We start from the raw sequence: 18067 nt of genomic DNA, 5'->3' as shown, positions 1-18067 counted from the left end.
TGTTTCAAAGCCAAGCTAGCCAAGGATCTTGCACGTAAGGCCTTTTGGGTTGTTCATTGCAAATGCCTTTGTTTGAAAATTTGAAGAAGGGTGAAGGCTAAAATAGTCTTTCAGTTGATTATAGTTGATTATGTTAAGTCAATTTGTGAAAATTGAGGATATGTTTTAAGTATTTTATCCTAAATTTAGCAATACAAAATCTATGTAATTAAGACGTTATACTATATTTTCATCTAAGTGGCAGGTAAATCTAGGCCAAATGAATTATTGATGATGTCATAATTAAATAATAAAAACTTAAGAATAAAGTATAAAATTTAAATTTAACATAAAAATAAAATTGATTCATATTCTAGTGGCCAGTCAATGGTTCAATATTTCAGGTCAAATCGATCAATACATGATGTCATAATTAAACAATGTAAATTAAAAAATATACACAAAAATTATCAAAAAAACACGTGGCATATTGAAAAATGAAAAGTTCAGCATATTTTTTTTTTGCAAAAATATGATAAAAACGGTTGAGAAATTGAGAATTCTATTCCTGATTATAGTACAGAGACCATTAAAATATAGTACTGGGGCCGTTAAACTAAGAGAGAATGACGGTTCAGCCCAAGGCCAGAATTTGTAGGCTCAAAACATTTGGGGTAGGTGCCAGTTCGGAATTGATGCCAATTCACGAGTAGATATGGGTGCATAGAACGTGAATTTTTGATATTTTGAATGTTTATAGTTCTATAATGGAAATCAAAAATCTATAATGGGCCTGTCTGTACTTCTCCATTAAACTAATAGGGTGCAATTTCTATTTTACCCATTTTATGATAACGTGGCATTCCCAAAAATGTTCTCTGCCCCCAACAGCCAAAGTTTTTCCCATAGAAGGTGTGGATTGGCCACATCATCCCTCGGCGTGGCTGAAATTATAATTAATTTTTGTAATTTGAACCCGAAACACTGTCATTCGAGGGCTGGATGACAAACCCGAAACATTGTCAAAAGAAAATGCAATAATAAGAAGGTCTTCCAGTTATTCTTCAAGTAGGATTAGGACATCTTTGTAATTTGAAGCATAAATGGTGGAATCTCGAATTTATGGAATTGGAATCTTGTTGTGGGAGAGCCCTACTTTTTCTCTCTCTGTTCACCCAGTTAGGGTTTTGACGAGGCGATCTCTGGCGGAAGTTTTGTTCAGCCCAAGGTTAGATCTCTTATTCTTTTCTCTTTCCTCCTCTGAATTCATAAAGCTTCCTAGTTTCCCGTTCGCTCCGATTCTGTTATTTGCTTTTGCTACTCGCTTCTGATGCTTTATTTTCAAACTTTCTATTGGAGTTTTCGGGTTATTGGATTGTTGAAGTCCTGCGAAGGGCTTCGTGTTTGAAAACCCTAATTTTTTGGCTTTAATTGCGTGCTTTCTTTAATACAACTTTTCCTTAGCCAATTTGAGTTGTTATTCGGAAGAGAGAAGTTAAACGCTTCTCATAATGGCAACCCCAATTGGATACACCGTTTCAATCTTCCACTGGGGTTCTCTTTGAACTGCTTTCTATGTTTGACGATAGTAATGTGAAGCTTCCTGCAATGTTAACTGCATCCAGCATTGCCCTGAGTTTTTGCTGCAGTAAGAAAGCAGATATTGTAAGCAAAACCAATCGCAAAGTTGATCATAGGTAGGGGGATTTGGCGTGCCTTCGGTTTAAATATCCAACGTATCATGGAACCCCGCATCGTAATATATTAAGCCAATGGCAGCTAAAGTATTCCAACTAAGAACTTATTTTTGGGAACATATCTCTTACAAATAGATCTATATAGCTATCCATTTCTTTACTACTCTAATGTGAACGGGGAATCGCTTAGCAGTAATTGAAATTTGGCTACGAGTATCAAGGCCTTTTTAAACTTGATAAATGCATGACTTATTGGTTGTTTTGGAAAGGGAGGCATATTTGAGCTTCCAACTAAGAAACAATCATATCTCTATTTCAGAAAATCCCTTCCTGGCAGATACTTTACATGTCAAGAATATGATGAAACGAAACTGGTATTAGTTCAACCACAGCTGGCCACTTGAATATCCTTAACATAAAGTAGAATGCTGTTTTGGGACTATATCCTTTGTAAGAGTTCATAAGAGTCTTTTCTGTCTTAACCAAATGAAATGGATCCCAATGGACTTTGACCAATATAAATGGATCATCTAGTTGAAGAGATAGATAGGAATTATAGGAAAGGCTGTGGTTAATGGGACGACCCATGATAAAATGTAGGTGATTTAAATGTGATCAGATTCTGTAATGGGGGATGGAAACAATAGAATGATTTTCAGTCTACCAGCAGGAGGAAGTTTGAGAACATTATTAATGATTGTTCTGTTAAGGACTTCTATTCAATGCTAGATTAGCATGACCAAATATGCAAATCACTCCAGTATTGCATAAACTGGACAGTTTCCTGATGGGCCTTCAACACTACCCTATCTTGCTTTTTTTGACATTTTGCAAAGTGTCTCCTCTCCTTCCAAATTCGAAAACACGTGGACCTTGCACCAATTTGTTCAGAGATTAAATTAGTTTGTGGAAGGAGCAAACTAATGTGTCAGGTGTCTGATTTTGGATTTATGAAGAAATTATAACTCCCTAATGTGAACCTCAGGGAGTGGAATAATGGAGGTGCTGGAACATCGGGGAAACAAAGCCTTTGTTGTTGAGACCGATAGATGACTTAGATGGAAGGATGGAAGAAATCTCACTAGGGAGAGTTGCCACAAAGAAGAGAATAGAATAGTGCAAGTAAATCAGTCAGAGGCAAGAAACATGACGCAAATGGATTAATTAGGGGGATAAGGAGTAAAAAGTTTCTGCTGTTTAGCAAATGGATGATGTACTTTATTTCCAAAGAGATGCAGAATGACATTGAGGTGATTAGGAGGAAATCAAGAGAGCAATGTTGTCTCATTTTGAACTGTTGTGCATTTCCTCATCTGAATCATAGTGCGTAGTCAAATGATTGGATCAGGAGAATTTAACTAGAAAGGAAGAAATGGCATGTTGGGAAGCAGTATTGCATGGACTTTCCTAAATGGATGATGTGTTCATGTTGGGCATGCACTGGAGTCTTGCACTCTACACATTCTTGAGGACACATTCACATGAAATTTTCTTTCTATTCCTGGCTTATCTGACATAAATGAACAGCTAATGTACAATAAGAATGCCATTTTTCATATCAAAGGTTAGTAACAAATAAAACATTTGATGCCGGTATAAAATGTTAAAATTTAAAAATATAATTTTCCATAGATGTTTCCATGTGTTCATGTTTTCTCATCTTGCTGAGTTAGACACTTGGACACATGGTTGGTTCTGATTTCTGTGTATGTGTTGATGTAGCATTGTTGTTTTCAGCATAAATGTGGATAAGGCTATTGGACTTGAGGGTTTCACTAGGGCCCCCTGCTAGACTTGTTTCAGGAAGATGAATTGCCAGAGATTTTTAGAGAATGCCATAAGAAGAGATAGGATGATGTAGAATGACCTTGAGCTGAGCAAATCTCTCAAAAATATAATAATTAAAAAAAGTGGACAACCAAGAGAAGAAGATAAAGGAATTGCACCTTTCTTCTCAAATGAATTCACTCGAAACTTAATATTAGGCCTTCAATGGAATAAAAACCCAGACAATGAAAGTTCTTGAGCATCATAGCCAAAGAAAAGGAACTAAAATGAATGATTTTATTTTTTGCTGGTGCATAATTTTATTTTCTATCTCGCTATTCTCCTTCATCGAAATATTTTCGACTTCATTTATATTTATTTCCCTTAATTTGAAGACTCACAATAACTCCCCTGATGCATACTTATAGCTGAAATAACTTCAAAACTAACAAATCCCGCTGCCACCAGGGTTGGGGGGGTTTAAGGGGATGGGCTACCCCCATTGTGTAGCCCCATGAAGCAAAATAAATCAATAAATAAAGTTACATGCTCTCAGAGTGTGGGTACCCGTTGAGCCTCTCAGGTGGCGACTTATTAAAATTATTATAGATTTATAGATAGAGACCTTATCGTTGTCTTTCTCTGATAGACGAATCTGTTGTAAGAATTTTAATGAAACTACTCATCATTTTGAAACCTCTTTTTGAAATCACCAGCTGAGATAGTCTTTTTGAAACCTCTTTTAATGATAAGTATGGATAACGCAGAGGCCATTAAGAGCAGGGCTTTATGGAAGAACAAAATGCAAGGAACTTTCATGACAATTGACAAGGAACATTTTTCAGCTATGATGAGAGAAACCAATTTAATGAGCTAGCACATTGACTTCCAATCCTAGAGGACTTTTTTTTTGAAGATAAATAAAAAATAAACTTTAATAGAGAAAAAGGAAAGAAAATTACAGAGGACTTTGGGTGCTATAATATTAATGGCATTTTGATATGGCTCATTCTCGTTGTTCTCTTCCATAAGTGAATGAGGTAAAACTCAACTAGATGGTTTGAACTAAGGAAATCCAGGAAGTTTTGGCATTTGGGGGAGAGGTATTTACTTTGTAGAAACCAAGATGGTGAAATGTTGCTAATCTACTTGGGCCAACTTGGGATGGAACTTTAACATAAGCAAAATTGTGTTGATTACTTCATGGTTTTGCAATATTTTTTTGAGTGGTAGCTTTGTACTTATATTAAGAATGATATTGCCAACGAGTCAGCCAAACTGTTTGATGCCCTGTGTCCATGACCAAGCAACTCCCAACTCTCTTGCTAGAGTTATAGCCTGTCTTAGAGTGTACTTATGTTGCTGTGTTCCGTAAGAACTGTTTCTCACTTCTCAGCCTTCTGATCAATGATCACTACCTGAGAGTCTCCTTGAATTTCTAAAATTGTGCAGGTTAAGGCTCTTGCATGTTTTTAAGCCTTGAAGGGAGTTCTTGCAGTTCTTCTGTCATGGAGTTTCCCTCACCTATTGGGCCAGAGTAGAGAGCGATAAAGGCACCTTTAGCATGCCAGGGACCCAGGTTACCTATGCTGTAGCCATCAAAATGAAGTTAGAAAGGCCTTGTAGCTTACGGTGTTCACTTCCTTGCCATCCTTTGGCTGTTATGGGGTTTCCTTCATCTATTGAGCCAGAGTATAGAGCAATAAAGGCACCTTAAGTATGCCATGGATCAGGGTGTCCATTTCCTTGCAATCCTTTGACTGTTAGTGCTAGTGTCTGTTATAACCTGCCAGCCCCTTTAAAGCATCTTCTTTAGAGAAAGGATTAGAAATCTCCAATGTCCTAACCTAACTCACCACCCTAGATAATATATTCTCAACGACCTCCTTTGTTCTTTTTAATTTTTGTTATTACTCACTTCTCAAATTGACCAAAGGGCATCTGTCCTTTCACATCTCCATAGGATTTTCCCTCTTCTTTTTCTTGGGTTGAAAAAGATTGTAGAGAAGATAGATTTTAAATCATCAGGTGAGACCACCCTGGCATCCACACCCAAATAGAGAGAAGATATATTCCCAATAGTTCTGTTTCCAAAAAAAGATATATCCACAAACACTGAAAGCAAAAATTCTGTTTTCATGGATTGACAATTGCTAATAAATTTACAAATCTAGAAATTGAAGGGACTCCCAAGTGGTGATAGGTGGATGATGGATGAAGTCTAGTCCTCGGCTACGCCTTAACGCTATTAGAAGGGCAATGTTCCTGGCATATAGCTAAATACCTAATATTGCTGGATTCACAAGTCATAAACTTGGCTCTCTCTTTGGCTAGGTAGGGAATGTCTGAATTGGAGACTTGCCCTTTAGTGTAGCCATGTAGGTAAGTTGTATTTGTAAATATAGGAATTTGTCTATTTGGAGTTTTTGGCTGGTAGTAGCATAGTAATTGCTTTTCTTATATATTTGTACTCTTTTTGCTTGCTAAAATTGCACCATCTGTTTCTTATGTTAATAAAGGAGACTTTCAGGTGGTGATAGGTTGAATAATCACCTTCAAAGATGGTCCATGGCAGTTGTTGTATTAGGGAATAGGGAGCCAAACATCAGCTACAAGAATGAGCAGCTCATTGAATCATGTGGTGAAGTCCATTTTGCAAGCTTGGCAAGGCTAGGTGTTGGGGGAGAGTGAGTATTTGGGATAAACCTTTGTGGTTGCCTTGTGTCATACCTGAATATTACAAGGGTGCCCTATTGTCTTATTAGGTACTAGGGTGGAAAACATCAATACACAAATGAGCAGCTCATTCAATCATGTAGCAAAGTCCATTTTCCAAGCTTGACAAGCCTAGGTGTTGGGGGAAAGTATGGGGACAAGCCTATGTGATTGATTTCTTATCTCTATGTCTGTACAAGGGTGCTCTATTGTGTCGGGTGCTGCAATTTTTATTGTAAATTTTTTATCTAATACCATATCCAGCTGTTTCCTTGCTGTATCCATGTAACATATGTTGGCTTGTCATGTGGATGTGCTATTTTTTATCAGTCTTCATGAGAAATGCTGTTCTATCCTGCCCATTGTTTTAAAAGTGAAAGGTGCAAAAAAAGCGCAAGGGCCAATTTGCGTCTGAGGCGCGAGGTGCAAGGCGAGGCGTGTGCCTTTTTGAAGCAAGGCGCAAAAATACAAAAAAATGCTAAAAAATTAAAAAAAAGCCAAAAAATTTTAAACATAATATTGATAAAAAATATAAACTTAAATTTTAAAATAAATGTTTTAAAAAACCTATTATCTAAAACTAAAATACATAAACATAACATGTAAAGCGTATTCAAGCATGTAAAACTCACGATTTCTTTTTTTCCTTAATTGCATTACTTCAAGTAGCTGATGTGATGTAAAACATATTGCATTCTTGATTCTACAAGTCACCTTTGTACCATGCCCCTCGAGGCAAGCTCGAACAAGTCCATGTTAGGGTCTTAAATTCTTATTTCTCACATAAAAAGTAATGATTTTATAACTTTAATTGCCTTTTAAGAAGATATTTTATTAGAACGAATGAATGAACAACATTAGCAAATAGGGGATTCTCGGAGCTCCACTCTCAAGGGGCGTGGTCAGAGGTCCGGGGGCCCCCAGCTCAGCTGTTAGGCTCGAAAAAAAGCAAAAAGCACAGAATTTAAAAAAGGCGCATGCCTGGGCTATGGCACAAGGCGCATCAGGCGCACGCCTAGGTGTACCAGACGTGCACCTTTTGAAAGGTCTGTGCCTAGGACCTAGGCGAAGCACATACCCTAAGATGCGCCTCACCTGTGCATGTAGGCGTGCCTTTTAAATCACTGGTCCTGCTCTATTTGGGGTAGGGCTATACTATTTGATTCTTATTTTAGCAGAACTTTTTGATCTTGTTACCAATAAGAAAAAGCTCTCTCTCCAATCCCCTTCATATATAACTACCCCATATCCTTTAAATTGTTCAGCCTTAAAGGCAATATATGACATGCCTCTGCATATCTGCAGAATAACCCTTTATTTGCCTTGAGAAATTCTTTCTGTTCTCTTCAATTGCCCCATGATTCCATGAATGATGTGAACTTCCTTGAGATTCACCCAGTCTTTAGGAGGGATGGCGTACCCTATCACAGCTTTTGTTTTGAGCTAGTAATTGGAAGGTGCTAAATCATGAGTTGAAGCAGTGATGATGGATATGCTGTTACTAACCATGGATAGGTAGAGAGCAATGCAAAATTGTGTTAAAATATTTCGTCATGTTTTATTGTTGAACTAAATATTGAAGTCTACAGTTCTTCATAAACATTGCTGATGTACTACTAGAATTTTATGTGGAGTATATAAATATAAAACTATATATAACAAGTGGTTCTATGTTGCTGACAGCCTTCTGTTTTTTGCACAGGAAGCTACTCAATGGTGGTGATGTGTTCATACAGGTTTCAGTAATAAAGACCTTCTCTGTCAATACTAAGGATTTTTGTCTTCTGAATTATATGCCATTCTTGTAAGAGATATACATGGCTGGACTGTTACCTGGGGATCCCTCACATCATGGAATGGTTGAAAGTGGGCCTTACAACTTTTCCCAGGACAGGTCTGAAGAAGTTGGCCGCTGGTATTTATCTAGAAGGGAAATTGAAGAAAATTCCGCATCTAGAAGAGATGGCATTGACTTGAAGAAAGAGACGTACTTGCGCAAGTCATACTGTACATTTCTGCAGGATTTAGGCATGAGACTCAAAGTGTGAGTTCGATTTAGCTGTTGGAAGTTATTTTTGTCCTATTGTCCTTCAATATCCTTATTTTTTGTCTTTCCTTTATCTCCAGTTATATGAGGGATTTGTACTTAGTTTTTGCTTTATGAACTATTCTGGTGTTAGTTTGGTTTAGTTTCAACTATTAACTTTTAAGTCAAGAAACTAAGAAAAGGTAGAAAACAAAATGATGACAAGAACAGTGGTTGCCATTTTATTTGAAAACAATAGTACATGCTGACAACAACAACCAGCCACCAGCGGTAACAACACTCACGCACATCGCCATTTTTGGTAGAGGGAACAATCTTGATCATTAGTCAAGATCAAGGTTCAAAGTATTGATAAGATACACCCCATATTGGGCATATTGCATTGTATCTAAGGGTCACTGATACACTGTATTAGAAAAATTAGGTGAATTTCATAACTAAAAGTCAAAAAAAGTAAAGAAGATTGACCTTTTTACATGTCTGATACTCAGTTTTTGATTATTGAGTGCTTTGATACTTAGAACCTTGGTCAAGATGATGTTGTAGAAAGACGAGAGAGTACCTTTATGTAGTATGCATTAATTTTTATCATTGTAGACAGGGGTATCTTTTATTGTTTCATTGAGCGCTGTCCCTTTTGTCAAGAACAAGGTGTGAACAACCAGTTCTCCAATAATAAATTACTGCTTCTGGTATTACATATCTGCTTGTATTCTATCTTGTTTTTTTTTTTTTTTGTTTAGGTTCATATTTATTCTCTTAATTTGGTAACATTTTCTTTTTTTAGTCTTATATTGCTTTTTACTTCAAATTGGTATTTTCCCTTCACTGTAATTCTATCTATTGTCTATTGAGTGTGACTAAATTCTTTTGATTGCAGACCCCAGGTAACAATAGCTACAGCGATAATTTTTTGTCATCGCTTTTTTCTACGCCAATCTCATGCAAAAAATGATAGAAGGGTGAGTGATTATTGGTTGGCTTTAGTGGTTGTTTTTTCCTTAACTATTTAGTGTTTGCTTATTGCAAGGCGTTATTTGATCTTCTCTCTTTCTGGTTCATCTTGTGGTATGTAACACACTGTTTTATCTTGAATAGTGGTGAATATTAAATAACATGTTGCATTGGCTTGAATGGTGGCAAACATTTTTGTTTAAATTTCTTGGACAGTACAAAATAAGAGGACACGATAACGAGGTTAAATAAAAATTACCTCTAATATAGAGGTAAGTTGCCTTGAGGGTAGATGATAGGAACTTTATTACCCTGCCTCAAGTGATTTTCTAAATTTATTGTGCTGCAACATACAATATATCATTCAGGATGCCTTGATCAAGTCTTCATTCCAAGATGAATCATTTTATGCATCATTACCTCCTGACAACTTTTCCTTATTTCAACATTCACAGTAGCCATGTGAACATACAACATATCATTCAGGATCCCTTGATCAAGTCTTCATTATGAACCATGTTATTCATCATTACCTTCCAATGACTTTTCCTTATTACAGTATTTATAGTAGTCATGTGATCCAACACTGTTGTGATGCTCTATTTGATCAAAATTCTATCATTTAAGCAACTGATTCTGGCTGGTATTTGGCATAATTGTCAAGGTGTCTAGGTGATTCTGGGCAATAGTAGAATGCCTAGTAGCCTAGGCCTTAAGAATTTAACAAAAAAAAAAAAACTAAATTTTAGTTAGTTCCCTAGTTCTATACATCATTCAGCATGCATATTAATTGGAAAAGTGGGCGTTTTCTTTATTTAGAATATTAGGTTTTTTCTAAAACCATGGCAAACCGTTGTATCTAAGACAAGGCAATGGTATTTTAAATATATCAGTTTCTATATTTTCAAAAATAATATTTATATAATAAGTATTTAATGGAGCAATTTCATATCAAAAATAGCATAATTAACGCACTCTGCTACTGGTCATGGATCCTGTCTCGCCATTCCATTCTGTTGAGTGCCATATCCATTGTTAAATTATAGGTCCTTAAATCACCATCCTAGCTGACCCTTGCCCATTTGGCATTACTTAGTTAAGGTGTAGAACATTGCTCCTGGGAAATGCCCTAGAATGAACATGAAAAGACAAATCAGGAATTCAGGATCCGTCATCGTCATGATCATCATCCGTGCTTTATCCCAACTAATGGGATCGGCTACAAATCTGGATCCATGACCAATTGACCATGAGATTTCTTTTTTTGGCTCAGGATGGAAGGAATTCGAAGGGCAAAGGAGTTGAATAAGGAAAATTGTGGTTGAAGGTGACTCGCAGGTATAGTAGGATGGCCACAAGAGGATAAGGTGGGATAGTGGAACTTTAGCAATGAAAAGAAAAACTACAAGTGGCTGACAAAGGATACGGAAGTGAAGTACAGCTAGGTGAAGGAAAATTGGATGGTTGAAGGGCTTAATGGATGGGGCGGTCCATTCTATCAAAAAACAGGTATGGAAGAGTTTAGTGAGTTTGGCTGGAAAGAAGTATGAAACTGAAATGAGGAGGCAGGAACGTTAAAGGGTGGTTTGTTGCTATTATGGAACAGACTGGGGACAACAGAAGGTGATCTATGTGCTGGAAGGTAGAGAGAAAACAGGGTGGAATCTTTTTGCCTACTAGCTCTAGGAGTTTATGCTGAGGGTGGAGGATATTCAATTACAGGAGTGGTGCTTTGGTTTAGGGCCAAGAAAAGTTCAGAGGGGTAGGGATAGCTTGTTGGAAAGAACACCAGTAGAAGATGCTTCACCGATTAAATAAAACTGCAACCTATTTTTTCTATTTTACTTTCATCTTGAATTTTTATTATATAAAATTAAAAACCTTCTATAGTTGATAATTGTACGAAACTGCTCTATTAAATACTTATTGTAGTAGTATCATTTTATAAAATAATGAAATTAATATATTTAAAGATTTTTTATCATTAAGATATGATGCTTTGCCACATTTTTAGAGGAAATTTAATGTTTTAAATAAGGAGAATTGCTATTTTTTCAATTAATATGCATGCAGAATGGTATATAAAACTAGGGAAGTAGCCAAAAGTTACTTCTTTATATTATAAAATTCTTATTGCCTAGGGAGCCTAGATGACTGGGCACCCCAGTGTTGCCTAGAATTGCCTAGATGCCTTGACAGCTATGATGTCATGTTGCTTTACCACATGTGACATGATAAATTCCACATGTGAACTTGTTATTTATTGAATTTTATAATATAAAAATGTCTGATGACCCATAGTTGTGCCATTTCACATATATTTTGCCACATTTGTGGTCATCTAACTTGGCATATATTTTTCCATGTGTCACAAATTTGACACATGGCATATAATTTACCATATTTACAAATTTGTGATGTGGCATATATTTATGAGCATCATGACCCATTGTTGTGCCATGTGTCATGAAATTTTCCATTTTCATATACATTTGCATCTTAAGTTTTGTGAAAAGTTGGCCCAAATGTGCTTTCAAATCACTAAATAAGAAAAAAGACTTGTGCTTTTTGTTGCACAAGTGTTTCTGCTTTGTGTGTTTTTTCTCTGAAAATGCTGAAGCTTTCTTTTTTTTTTTTTTTTTTTGTAGAAGCACGAAAGTACCTTTAAAAAGCTTATCCAAACATAACCCAAGTTTTCTGCATTTGATAGCTTGTCTTGTTAATGTTGAAAAGATTTAGATCTTAAGGTGATCGTTTTACTATGTATTACATGGTCTTCGGTATGGGTATGTGTCTAGGAGTTGGGTTTATCCAACTTTAAAATCTTGGTATATTAATATACCAAAATTTTATCCAAAATTAATACACCAAGTCTCCAACTAGTACTAATGTATGGATGCATCATACCTTGGATAATAAATATTAATTTTCAACAATGCAAGTAACCTGTGCTTAATTTGGATATATTCAATTTTTTATCAGAATAGGTACATTCCATATACCATTGTATGATGTGTCCATATACCAATTTAGTACATGATCGTGGGAACTTATGTTAAAGTTGGGTTTATCTAACTTTTATCAGAATAGGCACATTTCATATACCAATGTATTACATGGTCTTGGCCTCTTGGGTATGGGTATGTGTCTAGGGGTTGGGTTTATCCAACTTTAAAATCTTGGTATGCGGGAACTCAGGCTAAAATTGATACACCAAGTCACCAACTAGTACTAATGAATGGATGCATCATACATTGGGTGATAAATATTAGTTTTCAGCGAATGCAAATAACCTGTGCTTAATTTAGATATATTCAATTTTTTTTATCAGAATAGGTACATTCCATTGTTGATATCCAAAAAGGAAAGCATCAAGAACAAAAGAGTGAAAAGAGAAAGTCAGATTGTATAAAATGGCAATTAAAAATCCTTGTGGTTCTGGAAAGAATCTGAAGGGCAAAGGAGTTGAATATAAGGAAGCTTGTTATATAAGGAAGCTTGTGGTTGAAGGTGACTCAGAGGTGGTAGTAGGATGGCTAAAGGAGGATAAGGCAGGGCTGTGGAACTTTAGCAATGAAAAGAAAAATTACAAGTGGCTGGCAAAGGATATGGAAGTGAAGTACAGTTGGGTGAAGAAATCTGCTAACTCCTTTGCTGACAGGTTAGCTAAGCAAGGGGTGGCTTGGGATTCTTTATTTTGGGCTATGTTGTATTTCTTCTTTATTGCTTTTATGGGGGCTCTTGCCCAACCCGGGGAGTTAAGATTTAAGAAAGTTTATCTCCCCTTGTAATTATTTTTGTTTCATTTTAATGAAAAGTTGTTATATTAAACAAATCCATTACATAATGTTGCATAGAAAATCCATATTTATGAGTTTTTTTCCTGCTGCAACATATTTATGAGGTTTAACTGATAAAAAAATCATGTGTATGAGATTTAAGAGGGCTTTCTGGGCCATTTTATAAAATAAAAAATGTTAGACTCAAGAAGGGACGGGTATGGTTATAGTGTACATGTTGGATAAGCTAAATCCATGCCCTTTTTTTTTCTTTATGCCAAGTTTAGATGGATTGGATATGTGTCCACTTAATTAGAAACACATCAAGTTTTGTTTGCTTTGCTAATGTGTCGGCCATTTGCTGATCCATAGACCCACTTGAAGATCACCTCAACTTCTCTTGATAAACTCCCAATCTCCCTCATTTCCTGCCTATACATTCAAGGTCCTTCATTGTTATTCACCAACCAGCCCACTACCAGCAAGGAGTATACTTCAACATCTATTTGATTCATGTTCAGCTGCCTTTCCTTGTAGGAGAGAAGTGATTTCTGCTTTCGGTGAGTCTCCAGTTCCTATTGAATCTGAACAAAGACCCAGTACAGATCCATTTCCCCTATGGTCTTTTTTTTCTTCGATGCTCAATCTTTATCAACAATTTATTTCCCATAGCATACTTTGTATAATTGGAAAAAGGCTTTGGAGTGACATACACTGCTGAGAAGAAAGAAAGAAAGGTGATGGAGTGGAAGCCCCCAGGTCTCAACAAGATTAAGCTGAACTTTGATGGGAGCTCTATAGGAAACTTAAGTATGACAGGCATTGGTGGTATGATCAGAGATTCCTCAAGCAAAGTATTGGCTATGTACTGAGGACCCTTAGCGGAAGGTGATTCTTTAAAAGCTGAACTATTAGCTCTGCTACAAGGATTAAAAATTGCCAAGCAAGCATATCTTGAGAACTTGGAGATAGAAGGGGAATAAAAAATGGTGATTTCTTGGACCAATTCAAGTGGTAATGTTCCTTGGATCTATAGACATCCATTAAGGGAGATAGTAAGCATAGCAAGGGAACTTAATACCTCATTCACATGGATCAGGAGAACTGCAAATGGAATGACTGATTCTCTAGCGAAACAGGGAATTCAAAGGCAACAGCTTTTTTGGGCTTTATTGTAACAATTTCTGTTGCAATGTCTACTTTCTAACTGCTGTAATTCTGTATTTAATTCTCTTAATTGAATAAAATTCTCATTTTTCTAATAAAAAAATATTCTAACATCATTGGGTAAAGGGATTTTCAAAATGGAATCTTTTCAGCATTCATCATTCAACTCCTAGTTCAGCTGTTATTAGAAACCACTTTAGGCTTCCTTTTACTTTATTTTGTCTTGTGCTGTTCTACTTTTGGAACTGTAAAATGTATCCTAAATTAATGTGTTTTGGAGTTTATTGTAGTTTTTGAAGTTATTATAGACTTGGGTCCATTGATGATTTGCTGGTCGCAAAATTATACTCTCCTGAGGAGAAACTTTGTACAGAGTACATTTCACAGAATTTCATTGTGGATGCTGAAACTCTTTTAACAGCTAAAATGTCATTACCCAATGTTGGTCCCAGCTATCTGGGGTCTTTGGAGGGTAGACTGGATGCGGTCCTAAACTTTGGCATTTTTATGCACAAAGTGACTGCTCAAGTTATGACCCCTATGCTGAAACTTCTACAACTGCTGATGAGTAGTGTTACTTACAGAATCTAGGTAAATCTATCTATATGGCTGGATATACATGCTGATGGAAAAAGAAAGGAGTGCTTGGGTGACATTTGTGCTGTATTTTCATTGATAAATTTTTAGTTATTGATGTGGTGAAAATGCTCTGCAGACCATTGCAACAGTCTGTATGTTCCTTGCCGGGAAGGTTGAAGAGACTCCACGGCCACTGAAGGATGTCATTCTTGTTTCTTATGAAATCATTCATAAAAAGGATCCAGCTGCTGTCCAAAGAATCAAGCAGAAGGTACCATCTCGCTTGGTGGTTTATGTCTGTTTGCATATTTAGTTTGTTGCTCCAAAGCCAACTTTCATCTGGTTTTATTTCCATGTTTAGTACAAGTTTTCCCCATATTTAACTCCAATAGAACAAGAGTTACTATTGAAACTATTTTTTTTTCTCAATACATTTCTTTTTATCCTTTATAAGTATTGTGTTGTTTTTCTTCTTATTCCTTCTTCATCCTTCATGCAGGAAGTGTATGAACAACAGAAAGAGTTGATTTTACTTGGTGAAAGGGTTGTTCTTGCAACTCTAGGTTTTGATCTCAATGTGCACCACCCATATAAACCCCTTGTGGAGGCAATAAAGAAATTCAAGGTTGCTCAGAATGCCCTTGCCCAAGTTGCATGGAATTTTGTCAATGATGGGTATGATGTGGCTATTGTGTTCCCTTTTTCTTTTTATTTCCAACTCAGATAATGTGCATTCAATAGTCTTTCGTTTCTTTATCTCTTAACGAACTGGAGAGCGCCATGCAGGCTACGGACGTCGCTCTGCCTGCAATTTAAGCCCCATCACATTGCGGCAGGTGCCATCTTCCTTGCTGCTAAATTCCTCAAAGTGAAGCTCCCATCGGATGGTGAGAAGGTCTGGTGGCAAGAATTTGATGTCACCCCACGCCAATTGGAGGGTTGGTGATCTTCCCTTCTTTGCATTTGTAATGTACTAATGTTGAAAACCATTGAGGCAGTATATTGAAGGCACAATGGTGTACATGTTGCAGATGGTGGAGCTGTCCATTTGGAAGCATTCCATCTCTAAGATCTGCATTGCCAAATATTGACCCAAGTGACTTCAACTCCTCTGACTGGTAGCTATAGTAAGAGTGACTATGTTGAATGGATGGTTGTAGTCATTTAATCAGGTCAATGGGCTTTTCCCTTCCAAATGGAGACATCCTGTCCCATTAGCTTGCAGATTGCCTTGTGCATCTGTGTCATTGATATCCTGTCCATCTGTGTCTTCCGAACAGATATCTTTTGACTTCTCTAATATTGTCATTATGGTCATGTTTCTTTCAGAGGTAAGCAATCAAATGTTAGAATTGTATGAACAAAACAGAGTACCACCTTCCCAGGGGAGTGAAATGGAAGGAAGTTCTCAAATTGGACCAAGTCACCGGACCCCAGGGAAAACTCCAGCTGGTAATGAGGAACAAGCATCAGCTAATGGTTATGGTCAATCAGGAAGTTCATCTACAACAAAGCCTGGAGCTGCGGTACCATCATCTCGGCCTGCATCTGACCAATCAAATGTTGACAATCATGGTGGGCCTCAGAGGAGTACTCAAACTCGGAGCAATGACCATGGGAACACAGAGATGAGAACTGTTGTTTTGGACAAGGTGGATATTGAAAATAAAGAGCGTCGGCACTCCGAACAAGATTTTTTTCATTGCAACAGGGAGAATATTGGAGAAGCTTCAAACAGGCCCAAGTTTGGGTCAGATGGACATGTGGAAGATCATGAAAGAAATGGTGGGAGAAGTGAAACCACTGAAGCGGGGGAGTGGAAGAATGAAGGTGCACAATCCAAGTTTGGAAACACCACTAATCGTAGAGAAGGACCTATAGGTCAGTCTCCACGGGATGCAATTAAGAAGATTGACAAGGACAAAGTCAAGGCAGCTTTAGAGAAACGGAGGAAATCTCGTGGTGATGTGGCCCGTAAAATGGATTTGATGGATGATGATGACCTTATTGAGAGAGAGCTGGAAGATGGAGTTGAATTGGCTGTTGAAGATGAGAGAAACAAGCGGGAGAGAAGGCAGAGCTGGTCTAAACCTTCTAACAGATTGGAATCTGAAAACCTAGCTTATGGAAAGGATTATGATGATGCTGCAGATGGAAAATACCCTGTGAGGGAAGGGCCATCGTCATGGGTTCCTGATGGAGAGAATGTGGAAGAAGGGGAGGTATCCTTGTTTGATGATGCTGAGCACGATCACCATTCTCCCAAGTTCAGCAACCGTAAGAGAAAGGCAGTTAGTCCACCAGACAAACATTTTGAGGGAAAGCAACGGCATGACTACACACCGGGATACCATCATAATCATAATCATGATTTGATGGAAGACGGAGGCAGGATGGGACGACATGGTTATGCAGAAAGGGATCACAAAAGGCATGTACAGGAAAATCATGTGTGAGACGGGAGCACCATCTGCTGCTTGGTAGTGTAGTAAGACAAACGTCTTTTATTGGATATGCATGACTGGAAAATGTGGTTTCCATGTATCTTAAGAAATCAATCATGGTAAAAAAATGGGAGGATGACCGATCAAAAATTGGAGAGATGCTTCAAGTTCCTTTCTGGTATGCCTTCTGAACCTAACAAGGCTGTTTATTCTTGTTATCTTTGAAAGTTTCTGCATCAAAAGAAGAAATGAGAAGGAAGAAACGTTGAAGCTTCACTTCAAATTAATCATAATTTATCGATCTTCATCCCCACTTCTCTTTTCGTTGGGGGGAGTACGGGTTTCAAATGTATGACAAGATCTTTCTGCAGGTTTACCACTATACAGACACCAGTAAGCAGGACATACAGTCAAACTTGTGCTCTACAACATGCGTGGTGAGGTCTTTGATCCGCTACATAATTGCTATGCTCATTTGTGACTGAATGATATCCAAATGTTTGGATCTATAAACCGAATTGACCAAGCCGGACTTGGATCTAAAATATCAGTTCAATTTGTAATGGTTTGAATGTTGATCCTCCCCAATTTAATCTGATTAAGATCCAAATCCCATAATATTGATTTGTATGTTTATGTGCCTATATAACGAAATTTTAATACAATGTTGGTTCGAATAATTAAATTATCCCAAGTCTTTTCTCTCGTGGAGGCTATTTCTAATTGAGAATTAACTGCTAATTATTGCATTAAAAGTCTGAAAATTACAGGAATTATGTACTAAGATGCAAAATGATATATTTATTTTTAGCTATATTATAATTTCAGCTCCGGTTAGATTTCCTTTAGTTCACCGTTCGGGATTATTTATAGAAGTTATCCACAAACATTTCAAGTATTTTACATGACCAAACTAGTCAAGTTTATTAAATATATTTT

General features: G+C 37.0%; 1 protein-coding gene across 2 annotated transcripts; it reads left to right on the top strand.

Moving 5' to 3' along the window:
- Positions 1-1068: 1068 nt before the first annotated feature.
- On the top strand, positions 1069-17774 carry LOC104611434 (cyclin-T1-3-like). Of its 2 annotated transcripts, XR_737667.3 has the most exons (8): positions 1069-1207; positions 7861-8202; positions 9086-9167; positions 14821-14955; positions 15184-15359; positions 15471-15622; positions 16014-17306; positions 17500-17774. XR_737667.3 is itself a non-coding variant. In XM_010278468.3 (7 exons), exons 2-7 carry the CDS (start codon positions 7976-7978, stop codon positions 17138-17140), a joined length of 1899 nt encoding a protein of 632 aa, XP_010276770.1. In that variant the 5' UTR covers positions 1069-1207; positions 7861-7975; the 3' UTR covers positions 17141-17774. The 2 variants fall into 2 exon arrangements, 1 of the variants encoding a protein (XP_010276770.1); XM_010278468.3 differs by having other exon boundaries at positions 16014-17774.
- The last annotated feature ends 293 nt before the right edge of the window (positions 17775-18067 follow it).

Source organism: Nelumbo nucifera, chromosome 3 (genome assembly GCF_055504915.1).
Source record: "Nelumbo nucifera cultivar China Antique chromosome 3, China Antique-T2T, whole genome shotgun sequence".
NCBI lineage: Eukaryota > Viridiplantae > Streptophyta > Magnoliopsida > Proteales > Nelumbonaceae > Nelumbo > Nelumbo nucifera.
The sequence above is the reverse complement of the archived record's forward strand: the minus strand, read 5'-3'. Positions and strand labels throughout refer to the sequence as shown.

Excerpts from the sequence above, each read along its gene's own strand:
- LOC104611434 (XM_010278468.3), top strand. The coding sequence starts at position 7,976 with ATGGCTGGACTGTTACCTGGGGATCCCTCACATCATGGAATGGTTGAA. Across the intron at positions 8,203-9,085 it reads TTAGGCATGAGACTCAAAGT|ACCCCAGGTAACAATAGCTA; the intron begins GTGAGTTCGATT and ends TTTTGATTGCAG. Across the intron at positions 9,168-14,820 it reads ATGCAAAAAATGATAGAAGG|ACCATTGCAACAGTCTGTAT; the intron begins GTGAGTGATTAT and ends AATGCTCTGCAG.